General features: G+C 40.8%; 1 protein-coding gene across 1 annotated transcript; it reads left to right on the top strand.

Annotated features, from left to right (window-relative positions):
* The first annotated feature begins 11105 nt into the window (after positions 1 to 11105).
* On the top strand, positions 11106 to 12582 carry LOC135671384 (actin-depolymerizing factor 4). The gene is made up of 3 exons (XM_065179471.1): positions 11106 to 11314; positions 11741 to 12006; positions 12099 to 12582. Exons 1-3 carry the CDS (start codon positions 11312 to 11314, stop codon positions 12247 to 12249), a joined length of 420 nt encoding a protein of 139 aa, XP_065035543.1. The 5' UTR covers positions 11106 to 11311; the 3' UTR covers positions 12250 to 12582.
* The last annotated feature ends 262 nt before the right edge of the window (positions 12583 to 12844 follow it).

Here is a 12844-nt window from a genome sequence, read left to right as displayed (position 1 = left end):
GTTCTCGTATCATTCCTTTTTATTGAGATTTATCCAAATGAATCATGATTTCTCATAATCATAACTTAAATTTTTTTTATGAATCAAGATTTTTTTATGATTCTTTCTTTTACTAAAGAGGATAATTATACAAACAAACTATGATCTTGATAATTATAACTTGAGATTTTTATATTAATCAATATCGTTTACTATGATTCCTTCATTTTACTAAAGAGAATGTTTATTCAAAATTTTCTCTTGATTTTTCAGAATTTATAATATAAGATTACCTTTAAAGATCATTGACTATTTAATCTCTTAAGATTTCTTTTTGTTATTTACTAAAGAGGAGATTTGTAAAAAATGACTCATGGTCTTTTAGTATTCATGACTTGATCTTTTATTTTTTATAATTAAAATATTGATGTAAACTTATCGTTATTAATTATATTTATTATGATCTAAAAATTAATATAAAAAGAAAAATTTTGTACCATTGTATTCTTCCTTTTTGACAATGACAAATGGAAAGAAAGTTTTGCTAGCTTGCACATTTCAAGAAGAAGCAAATTGATAGCTTGAAAGAGAAGAAATAATTTGCTATCTTGCACATCTCAAGAGAAGCAAAAGTGCAAACTTACACATCTAGAAGCAAAAGTGCAAACTTGCACATCTCAAGAAGCAAAATTTATAAACTTGTACAACTCAAAATTATCGCTAGCTTATATGTTATAAAACTTACATATCTTAAAAACTTGCAAGATGCACTTCTCATTTTTATTGATGATAAAAGGGGGAGAAGATATGATGATGAGTTGAATCATGTGTGGTATGATGTACTTTTATGTTTTAAAACATTATATGATTTTTTAAATTTAAAAGTTTTATCAATATGGCATATTGATTGGAGGAGTTTAGTTTAAACTTCAGGGAGATTGTTAAATATTGGATTTTGATGATGAAATCAATTGATGAGTTTGTGATCTAATATGTATTTTGAGTGACATAGGACTAACTTCGATCAAAAAAGGTAAATCAATTAAAGCAAGAGGAATCATACGTTGGGCCCGGACTGAAACATGTCAGGAGATTGGACGTCGAGCTAGAGGATCAATCAACGTACTGGTAGAAGGACTTCATGCCATAAGTTCGGGCATCGGGCCAAAGGATCAAACATTGTGCCAATGAGATTGGATGTTGCGGGAGGTCAACATGTCGATTGGGCAATACGTCGAATGAGAGGACGATACGCCAAAGGAGAGGACGATACGCCAAAGGATCGAACGAAGCGCCGGATGAACCAATGACATGCTGGAAAACATAGAATTCTAGTCTTGTAATCGATTGTGTCTTAATTGGTCATTGTTAGGTCATGATTGAGTTAGTTTTTTGTGTAACCATGCTAACTCAATTAGGGGCTCATTAGGCCCGAGTTGGGACTATTTTGGGCCAAGTGAAAGGCCCATTTGGTGACCCAAGGTGGTTCCCAAGCAGAGGTACCGCACAGTATAGGCAGTGGTACTGCCTATACTCGGAAGACCCGAAAATTTAAATTTTTGACCCCATTTTTTAAACCATTTGGGGCCTATAAATACCCTACTTGGATAGCAAGAAATGAGTAAGAATTCTTAAGGAAAAATTTGAGAAAACTCCACCAAAACATTGAGTTCCTCCTCCTTGAGCTTAGAAGTAAATCTAAGGGAGGTGTGTGAGGGTTACCTTGTAAAAAGGGGATGTAAAGGTTTTCTCATAAGCCTGTCAAAAGAAGAAAGAGTTGTAAGGGTAGTTGATTTTTGCTTGTTGGAAAGAAGATCGTTAGTGAATGCCAGTGGCCTCGACGGAAGAGGAATCGGGAGTGGACGTAGGTCACGACGACTGAACCACTATAAAACTCGATTTGCATTTCTATTTTGTTATTTACATTTATTGCAAACTGCTTTACTTGTTCATTACATTCTTACGAACGTTTTCAAGTTAACATATTTTTTTATACAATTTTGTCGAATGAGATTTTGGAATCGACATAACTTTTACGCCAACACTAATTCCCCCCTCTTAGTGTCGATTTCGATCCTAACACATTTTTTTGTCTGCGTGCTTGTAATTAAGTTGTAATTCCATTAGAAGGTACGGTGGGAGTGTGGAGGTGCCGGTGGGACTGATGAGGATGAGACGGATGATCATTGGGCATAAAGATACACTGAGACACACATAGAAATTTTGTGAGTGATCATGCTAGGTTCTGGCCTATGATCATCATCTGGTGTGGATGTTTGTGTTAGGATCAAGAGCACTAAGAGGGGAGGGGGGGTGAATTTGTGCAACGGAAAACTTTCGACGATTTAAAACGACGTTCGTACGATGAAATCGTTTCCGACGTAAACCCATTTTCGGAAACTTAACTTGAAGGCGAGTTTATAAAGTGTTGAATCTCGTATTTTGATAATGAAACTACTTGATATATGTTTATGATTTAATATGCGTTTTGAGTGACGCAGGATGCTTTGATCAAGATGAGACAATTAAAGCAGGAAAATCATGTTGTGCTGGAGGAACATGTCAGAAGATTGGACGTCAGGCCGGTAGATCGGTCGACGTATCGACAGAAGGCTTCGGGTAGTGGACTCGGGCATCGGGCCAAGAAGAGCGGTTATTGTGCCAAGGATATCGGAGTTGCGGAGTCAACTGGCCGATTGGGCAATAGGCCGTAGGAGAGGACGATGCGCCGAAGAATTAGACGAAGCGTCGAGGGACCAATGACATGCCGGACAACTTGGTTAATTGCTTAGGATTAATTGTCTCGATCGAAGTTTTGTTTTAATTGTGCAGGATTAACTATGATAACGATGAAGACATAAAGCGAAACAAAGTGTCGGAGTCAAGCGCGAAGGATTTGTTGCGAGTTCGAGAGTTCGACGGAAGTTCGAAGGTTCGTCGGGAATGCTACCGGAACTAGCCGAGAATGATTTGGGAGCTTGCCGAAGGGTTTTTCGGAAGCTCGCCGGAAGGTTCGTTGGGAGTTCGCGGAGCTCGCCGAGAAAGATCGGAGCTTGCCGAAGAAGCTCGTTGGAACTCGCTAAGAACAAATCGTGAAGTCTAGGAGCTTGCCGGGAGTCCGCAGAATGGTTTCTGAGAGTTCATCGGAAGACCGCCGGAAGTTTGCCGGAAGCTCACCAGAAGAAGTCTTGACTTGCGAACTTTGTAATAGCTTAGAAAATGTCTTTAAAATCATAGTTAGCACATTAATTAGGGTTAGGATTAGGTGTTAATCCTATAACCCAAGTAGGGGCCAATTAGGCCCAAGTTCGGACTGGTTTGGGCCAAGTTTGGAGCCAAACCAAGTGAGCTGAAATAGTGAAAGAGGTGGCACCGCCCCAGCCAGGAGGTGGCACCGCCTGGGCTAAGCCTCCCAACGAGACTGGGCGGTGCAACCTCCCCAACCAAGAGGTGGCACCGCCTGAGCTCAGTCTTTGAGCTAGACTGGGCGGTGCAACCTCCCTGACAGAGAGGTGGCACCGCCTGAGCTCGGTCTTCGAGCTCTGGCAGAGAGGTGCAACCGCCTCAGTCAAGAGGTGGCACCGCCTGGGGCTCAGTCTCCGAGCCAGACTCAGGAGGTGCAACCACCCCTGACAGAGAGGTGCAACCGCCTGAGCTCAGTCCTCGAGCTCTACCAGGCGATGCAACCTCTCCAGTCAGGAGGTGCAACCGCCTGATCCCGGAATTCCGGGATTTGATCGTTTTGAGCTCCAAATTTGAACTGGGTTGGGGCCTATAAATACCCCACTCATTCAGCACTGAAAGCACAGAACACACACTCGAAATCTTGCTATCTTTTTGTGTTTCTTAGAGCTCAAAACTGCTAGTTCTCCTCTTTCTATTCTTCAAGTTTGAGTTGTAAAGAGAGGAGAGAAAACTTCTGTAAGGGTTGTCTCCTAAGCCCGTCAAAAGGAGTGAATCTGTAAGAGGGTAGTTGGCCTTCGCCTATTGAAGGAAGGCTTCTAGTTGACGTCGGTGACCTCGTCGGTGGAGGAAGCCAAAAGTGGAGTAGGTCAAGACTGACCGAACCACTCTAAATCTCTGGTTTGCTTTCATTTTGAGCACTTTATCATTACTGCAAACCTCCTACATAGCTACTGCTCTCTGCGTTTTTACGAACAAGTTTCTAAGTTCTGTTCTTTTCAAATCCGCATTCAGACGTAAATCGGTGTTTTCGTACGATCTCTACATTACGGTTTACACCTACGTTTTGATTCTATTTATAACTGTAAACTGTCTTCTGCGCTTTTACGAACGAGTTTCTTTGCAGTTTACGTTTACGTCTTGATTCTATTTATAACTGCAAACTGATTTCTGCGAACGAGTTTCTTTGCAGTTTACGTTTACGTCTTGATTCTGTTTATAACTGCAAACTGATTTCTGCGAACAAGTTTCTTTGCAGTTTACGTTTACGTCTTGATTCTGCTTAGACGTAAAACTGTGTTTTAGACGTAAACTACTTTTAAACGTAAAACTACGTTTAGACGTAAAACTGCGTTTAGACGCAAACTGCGTTTAGACGTAAAACTACGTTTAGACGTAAAACTGCGTTTAGACGCAAACTGCGTTTAGACGTAAAACTACGTTTAGACGTAAAATTGTGTTTAGACGTAAAACTGCGTTTAGACGCAAACTGCACTACGCTCAGATGCAATCTGATCTTAAACGTAAACTGCGCTTAGACGCAAACTGCGCTTAAACGCAATCTGCGCTTAGATGCAAACTGCGCTTAGATGCAATCTGAGTTTAGACGTAAACTGCGCTTAGACGCAAACTGCGCTTAAACGCAATCTGAGCTTAGACGCAAACTGCGCTTAGATGCAAACTGCGCTTAGACGCAATCTGCATTTAGACGCAAACTGCAAACTGCATAAATTGCGCTTAGACGCAAACTGTGTTTAGACATAAACTGCACTTAATCATAAGTAATCTTAGAATTGGCTTTTGCATTAAAATAGTTTTTATCGAACGAACGTAGCTTTCGTTTTTAATCGTTGAAAGATTTTCGCTGCACTAATTCACCCCCCCCCCCTCTTAGTGCTCTCGATCCTAACATAAAGGAGTACATCAAAAGTAATGAGGAAGTAAAGCACATATGGAGGTTTGTAGTAAGGTAAGCAGCAAGAATAAATGCAAACCAGAGAGCACCACAATTTTAGAGTGGTTCGGTCAATCTTGACCTACATCCACTTTTGGCTTCCTCCTCCGACGAGGTCACCGACGTCCACTAGAGGCCTTCCTTCAATAGGCGAAGGCCAACCACCCTTTTATAGTTTTACTCCTTTTAACGGGCTTACGAGACAACCCTTATAGAATTTTCTCTCCTCTCTTGAAAGATCAAAACTTGGAAGAAAAGAGGGAGGAGAACTTCTAGCCTTTACAACACTTTTGAGCTCTAAAAATCACAGAGTAAGATTAGATTTTTGGTGCCCTTTCATGCAGGAAAGGATAGGGTATATAGGCCCCAAACTGGTTTGAATTTGGAGCTCAAAAATGTCATCTCCCAGATTTTCGGGGTCTTGGCGGTACTACCGTCAGACTGGGCGGTACGACCGCCTAACAGAGCTCGGAGACCGAGCTCTGGCGATGCCATCGCCTAACTAGGGTGGTTCCACCGCCCAGTCTCGCTCGGAGACTGAGCCCAAGTGGTGCCACCGCCCAGTCTCGCTCGGAGACTGAGCCCAAGCAGTGCCACCGCTTGACCTGGGCGGTTGCACCGCCCAGCTTTCCTGGGAGACCATCTCCTAGGTGATGCCACCACTGACCCTGGTGGTGCCACCGTCGTGTAGGAATTCTGGTCCGAATTGGTTGATCCATTCGGCCCAATTTGGGTCTATCAAGGGCCCAATTGCCCCAAGATTAAGTTAATGGGATCACCTCTCATTCCTAGCTTAATCTACATGCTAACCATGATATTTCTTAAGATATTTACTACAACTTGCTCCGGTACGTTAATCGCTTCTTTCGGCGAACTTCCGACGAACATCCGACGAACCCTCGGCGATGCTCCGGCGGACTTCCGGCAAACTCCTGGACTTGCGACGATCCTCTTGGCGAGTTCCGACGAGCTTTTTTGGCAAGCTCTTGGACTTCTCGGATTTGTTCCTGCAAAACCTCCGACGACCGTCCGGATTTCCATCAAACTCTCGAACCCCTAACGTGATCATGTTTTTGACTCCAGCGTAACTCCTGCTGCATGTCTTACTTTCATCGTAGTTAATCCTGCACATGTAAAATAAAACTTTGATCTAGACAATTAATACTAAGCATTAATCAAGTTGTCCGGCATGTCATTGGTCCCTCGACGCTTCGTCCGATTCTTCGGCGCATCGTCCTCTCCTGCGGCCTATTGCCCAATCGGTCAATTGACTCCGTAACTCCGATATCCTTGGCGTAATACCCACTCTTCTTGGCTTGATGCACGAGTCCACGGCCTGAAGCCTTCTGTCGAAATGTCGACCGATCCATCGGCCCGACGTTCAATCTTCTAACATGTTCCTTCGGCCCAACATGATTTTTCCTGCTTTAATTATCTCATCCTGATCAAAGCATCCTGCATCACTCAAAACATAGATTAAAACATAAACACAATTATCAAGTGGTTTCATCATCAAAATATGAGATTCAACAGTTTGTGCATATATGTGATATAATATATTTCTACACCTACTAGGTATATGTATTTGCACGCAATATAAATATATGTTAAATATATGTGTATAACGTAATATATTTAACTATGAGACTGAATCAAATTAAAAACCCTTCTAATAATAATATTAAGTTGGTAAACATGAGGTAATTAGATTGACCCACATAGCCTTCCATCATTATAGGCAGTAATCATTTTTCAATATAGGTTAAGTTGGTCAAGTCCCTCGAGGGTATATCACTGAATCAGATTTATCTTATAATGATGGTGGTGACTTAACCAAACACCATGGTTAGTTGAGTCCCTCAAGGCCATGATGGTTTGGAGGCCAAACATGATGAGAATCACAATGAGTTGTAATTGGTAAGAGTTGCCAACCTTTTGGGCTTAGTGTGATTGGTTAGGTCCCTCGAGGTTATGCTAAGATGTGAATTGGATCACGATCCCTATTAGAAATTCGTTGGAGATTTCTAATTCACATGCCAAAGGGTATATTGTGTTTCACGAGAAAATAGTGGGAGTATATTAAGATAAAAATCCATATCTTAGTTATTTTTTCAAAGATCCTAAAATCTAAATGTTATTGATTTTTTGCTAACATCTTTACTTTTCAAAAATATGCCTCTTGCAAACCTCTTGCGTGGCATACTTGATGTCAACCATCTCACTAGTCTAAACTGCTAGTCATATGTGCCCTATAAGCCAATCACATAAGTGATGGCACGTGTGACTTGATACACAGTCTTTTTGCTTATTATATTATTTAATATTTTATTATTTTATATTGTTTATTGCATATATGCATATATATATTGTGATGTTTATGGATCTGTGCAATAGGAATCAGATCGTGATGAGATCACGATAATGAGAATGATTTACCTTTAAATACAGATCCTAAACAATCCTGATCATATGTTACTTGAGAGGGACATCGAGATAACCGAACAGACTAGTGTATTGTATACTCATACATATGATGGAGGCGGCTAGTCTCATAGCCGCTTGTGTGGGGACATTAGGGATACAGTGCAGGTGCTCATTGGAGAATGAGTTCATTGATTGATTTGCTCACGAAATGATGGATGGTTGATGATGCTTTATTATCAAACAGCGATTTCGTCATCCTAGTGGTGTATATGATCCTTAGACTTGAGACACCAAGGATATCCTATATGAGTACTCCACTCTTTAATACCAGACTTATAGGTCTAGAGGTTCCAAATCTAGCACAATCGGTCATCGGGAGTGGCAGCCAACCTTATGAAGGCTATTGAGTGTCGATAGAGGATTATTCGCACTCAGTGTCATAAGAGAAATATCTCATGTGTTCTTGCTTAAACAAATCCCTGACCAATGTCATTCGAATTGAGAGAGAAAGAGTTCTCCGGTAGAATCCGATTATAGCGAGACTCGAGTAGAAACCGTATGAGTCTAATAGCACCATGCTTGATATACAGTCTCTAGGATATTAAATGGATGAGGGACAATAGATACACGATAATTGAGGATAAATAGTCCAAAAGATTGGATTCTCTTGTATCGTATGGGGACTACGGCGTAGTAGCCTAGTATATCTATAGTCGATGAGTCAAGTGAATTATTATGAAGATAATGGTTCACTGAGCCAAAAGGAGTTTTGACAAGTATGACTCACGACTAGCTCAATATTAAGCTTAGAGGGTCACACACATATGGTAGGTGTTGCGACGAGCAAAGGTTCGAATATGAGATATCCGTTGGAGCCCCTATTTTATTGGATATCCAATAAGCCCCTAAATTATTGGATCATATGGATGAGATCCAATAAGAGCCAATGAGAGATTATTGTGTAGAGACCCACTAATCTAAGAGGCTTGGGTAGTTAAATGGAGATCTAGAACCCAATAGGGCATGATCCATTAGGGTTAAGTTGATAATGGACCTCTATAAATAGGAAAGAACCAAAGGGCCATAGGTTAGGCCTTTTTGGCTACCACCTCTTATTCTCCTCCTTAACTAGTAGGTATGAAGATTTAGGCAGTGATTCAATGAGCGTCTTTGTAGCCTCTACCGTATGGATATCGCTAGATAGGAAGACAATTGACCTCCTTCATCCTCTCCAATAGATCTGTAGGATTTTAGGGATATAGAATCTCCCTAGGTAACACAACTATCTCACACGAGATTTTTAATTTTGCGGGTTTTTACGTACCAATCTTCGCACGATGATGAAACATTTTTATGGAAATCTGATATTTTTGTTTTTATTCTTTCGTTGTACATGTGATGTCGTCCCTAGATTTCTCTACAAAAGTATCATTATTAATATTAACAAAAAGAGATTGTGCAGCGTATCACACGTGCTACCGCTCACATGATTGGTTTGCAAGGCACTTTTAACTAGTAACCTCTCACTTGACCTAAAGTCAATCACCCACATACTTGATCCCCATCAGATTCCGGTAAAGCTCGAAAATAATTTGAGACAATGACTTTATCAATGGATCTGCAATATTATCTTCGGATGGAACTCTATCAATTGCTACATCACAATGGGCTATAATCCCTCTTATCAAGTGGAACCTCCTCAAAATGTGCTTAGACTTCTGATGAGATTTGGGTTCCTTTGCTTAAGCAATCACCCCATTATTGTCGCAATATAAGGGAATCGACTCCTTGTTGCCTGACATGACTCCTAGATCAGTGATAAACTTTTTCATCTAAATTGTCTCCTTTACTGCTTCTGTCATAGCAATATACTCCATCTTAGCGATCGAGTCAACAATAGTGTCTTGCTTGGAACTCTTCTAACTTACTACTCCTCCATTTAGGGGTGAACACATACCCTGAGTTCAACTTGCTATCATCAATATCAGACTAGAAAATTGAGTCTGTGTAACCCTCAATCTTGAGGTTACTTCCTCCATATACCAGTAAAAGATCCTTAGTCCTTCTCAAGTACTTAAGAATACACTTTACTACCTTTTAGTATTCTAAACCTGGATCTGCTTGAGATGTACTCGTAATACTTATAGCATGCACTACATCACACATGATATATAACATAACATATATGATATACCCTATTGTAGAGGCATAGTATATCTTATTCATATTTGCCCTTTTTACAGGAGTCTTTGAGACATACTTTTGTCAAGTGATATTCTATGTCTCCGCAATAGCGCTCGTGGTCGCGGCAAAGTACGCCAAAGATGTTTGAGTCAGGAAAACTCAATTTGCGTAAAAAAAAAAAGGGTTATGGTGAAGATTAGGCTAAAGGGTGCCCGAGGTGCACGAGTTAAGGAAAATCTAACTTGCACCAAGTAAAACCTGCTATGACAGAGGTATAAGGCAAAGTATACCCAAAACACATGAAAATCTGACCTAAATAAAAAAAAAAACCAAATGATACACCTCGAACCCCAAAAATCTCGAAGCATACATTCGGGAGAAGATGATATAAATGATAGGAAATATAAAATCAACTTACCATCGTTTACCTCATCAATGCCACATAAGGCTAATACGCTTCTACCTACGTAGATAGGAGTTCGAAAGGTAGCTCGGGTCAGTTACCGAGCTTCCTCTCATATAAAATATTTACAAGAATATTTCTAGAAGTCTAATGACAACTTAGGTTAATTACGAACTGCCTCCCTCGTGGAATATTTGTATGAATATTTTTGAAAGTCCAAGGGGCAGCTCGGGTCAATTATGAATTGCCTCCCTTGCAGAATCTTTTAGAGATATTCTTTTTCCTTAAGGTCAGTATAAAAATACATCTTTAACTTTAGATTAGAGAGGGGAAAACCTCAGTACTAACGTAAGCATCAGAGGGATAGACTCGGGAAGCTACCTCTGACCTCGACCTTTATGCAGATAACAAGTCTAGAGAAAACGTACTCTATCTCAGATAATTCTTTGCATACAAATCAAGATCATATCGTGCTGATGGAGATGTCAATAATATTTTTTTCTAACGGTAAGATTTAAATCAAAATATTAGATAATTAAAAAATATGAATCAAAGTTAATATTCGAGTTTGATAGGAAAAAAAAGGAGAAAATATTCTTAGAGACATGAAAAGATGGAAAAGAAAATTTGTATAGGCTAATAGCAGGGCTTTCTATTTTTCAGGTCACAACATTGAATGTGAATCACAAAGCACTTGTGTTCATCGAGGTAGAGAATAGAGACCGTTGTTCTCGGAACGTCACGCGAATCTTAAAGAGATAAGAAAGGTGGACCCAAATTGGGCTCCAGCGGGCTCTCCAATCAACAAGGCCGCTAACTAGAGGGTAAACAACAAGCGTGGCGGGAAGAGTATTATTGGTTTTTTGGCACCAGCGAAGGCCGAGCTCAGACGGGAACGTGTCGGGCCTCACTTTGTATCGGGTCGCGTGTGACGCCCGTCACGGTGTATTGTACCTAAAAGAAAAAGGGGGAACGACCCGAAAAAAGGAGTCGTGCTTTAATTGGCTCCTCAGCCGACCTCCACAATAAAAGAGGCTCCTGTTTCTCTTTGGTGTCGATCTCAGATTCCCATCGCAGAGGCGATCTCCGCGCGCCTCTGATCTCGGAGCCCCTGTCTCTCATCGGCTGCAGCCCAAAGGTTTTCTCCCCCGATCATTTCGCTCTGATCGCCGCAACCTTGAAAAATGGTATGTCGTTGCTCCTGCCTTCTCGATCTTTCTAATTTTAGGGTTTCAACGATCGCCCCCTTTCGGTGCCGTGTCATTTTATGGTGTTCAATGCACCGATCTTGGAGTTGGTAATCATACTGTCTTTCTGGGTGAGGTGCACCGGATCTGATCCGGTGCACACGTCTCTGGTCCTCCGGCATCCATGCTGTTGTGTTGGATCACGTTTATTCTCTGGATTATGTGGATGAATTATCCAATATGCGTTTAATACCTTATTCTCTCGGGTTGAAGGATGACTCAAATCTTTGGTTTGAGTCAATGATCCATTGCCTACCTTCAATTTTCTTTGAGTTCTCGTAGCAAAGCTGAAAAATGAAGTTTTTAAGGAAGAATTTGCTTGGGCGGCTGTAGTCATTTGCATATGTTGTGTCTACGAAATAACAGTCCAACGCAGCGTCTGGAATGGCGGTGAACGATGACTGCAAGCTAAAGTTCTTGGAGTTGAAGGCCAAGAGAACTTACCGTTTCATCATCTTCAAGATCGATGAGAAGCAGAAGCAGGTTATCGTCGATAAGCTTGGTGAACCCACTTTGGCCTATGAGGACTTCGCTGCCAGCCTTCCTGCAGATGAATGCAGATATGCTATATATGACTTTGATTTCGTGACTGAGGAGAACTGCCAGAAAAGCAAGATCTTCTTCATTGCTTGGTAAACCTCCCTTTGGGACAATTGATCTCTATTTTTGACTTTAAGGTTGCGGCTATATGATTTCTCGGTTGTTTCCTTGGTTTCATATCTAGGTCCCCTGACATCGCTAGAGTCAGAAATAAGATGCTTTATGCAAGCTCCAAGGATAGATTCAAGAGAGAACTGGATGGAATCCAGGTGGAGTTGCAAGCGACTGATCCGACTGAGATGGGCCTTGATGTTATCAGAAGCCGCGCCAATTGAGAACAGATTATGTTGTTCTGCAGTGAAAGTATTCTTCCTGCAGTCTGGATGTTATGCTATGGTGATTATGTTTCAGGAAATGTCATGTTGGCCCGCGGTTCAGGTTTTTGAAATTCAATTCTGCATTGTCCTTTTATGATGCATCTTTCATTTTGGTCATATCTTATCTTTTGTTTCTTTGTGTTACCTGTTGGATAATTACTTATAGCCTGATGACTACAAACTAATGGTATGTGACTGCTTGTGGGTTAGCGAATTGGGCATTACTTATATAACTTGTTCTAAAGACTTTGTAGCAGATGATTCAACTAGTTGTGTTGTTTTTATGTTCAATTTGTGAAATTGAACTTTATCGCTATGCTATGGTACTTTAGCCTTCTATTTCACATATCTGCATTGATGTTTTGTTTTATTTCAGATATGTGCTTTCTACTTGTGTTATTTATGTTGATTTGCTTGCAATCTTGTTTTCCAAGTTACAGTTATCATCTTTTAATGAGAGTTGCTCTTAATTTTTGGTTGTTTAAGGTTTCCGGCATCAGTCGGTATTGTATTGCAAGTCATTGTACCTATACGGCATGCCACTAGCTTAGCT

Source organism: Musa acuminata, unplaced genomic scaffold (assembly GCF_036884655.1).
Source record: "Musa acuminata AAA Group cultivar baxijiao unplaced genomic scaffold, Cavendish_Baxijiao_AAA HiC_scaffold_1139, whole genome shotgun sequence".
NCBI lineage: Eukaryota > Viridiplantae > Streptophyta > Magnoliopsida > Zingiberales > Musaceae > Musa > Musa acuminata.
Note: the sequence above shows the minus strand (reverse complement) of the source record. Positions and strands in the feature narration are given on the sequence as shown.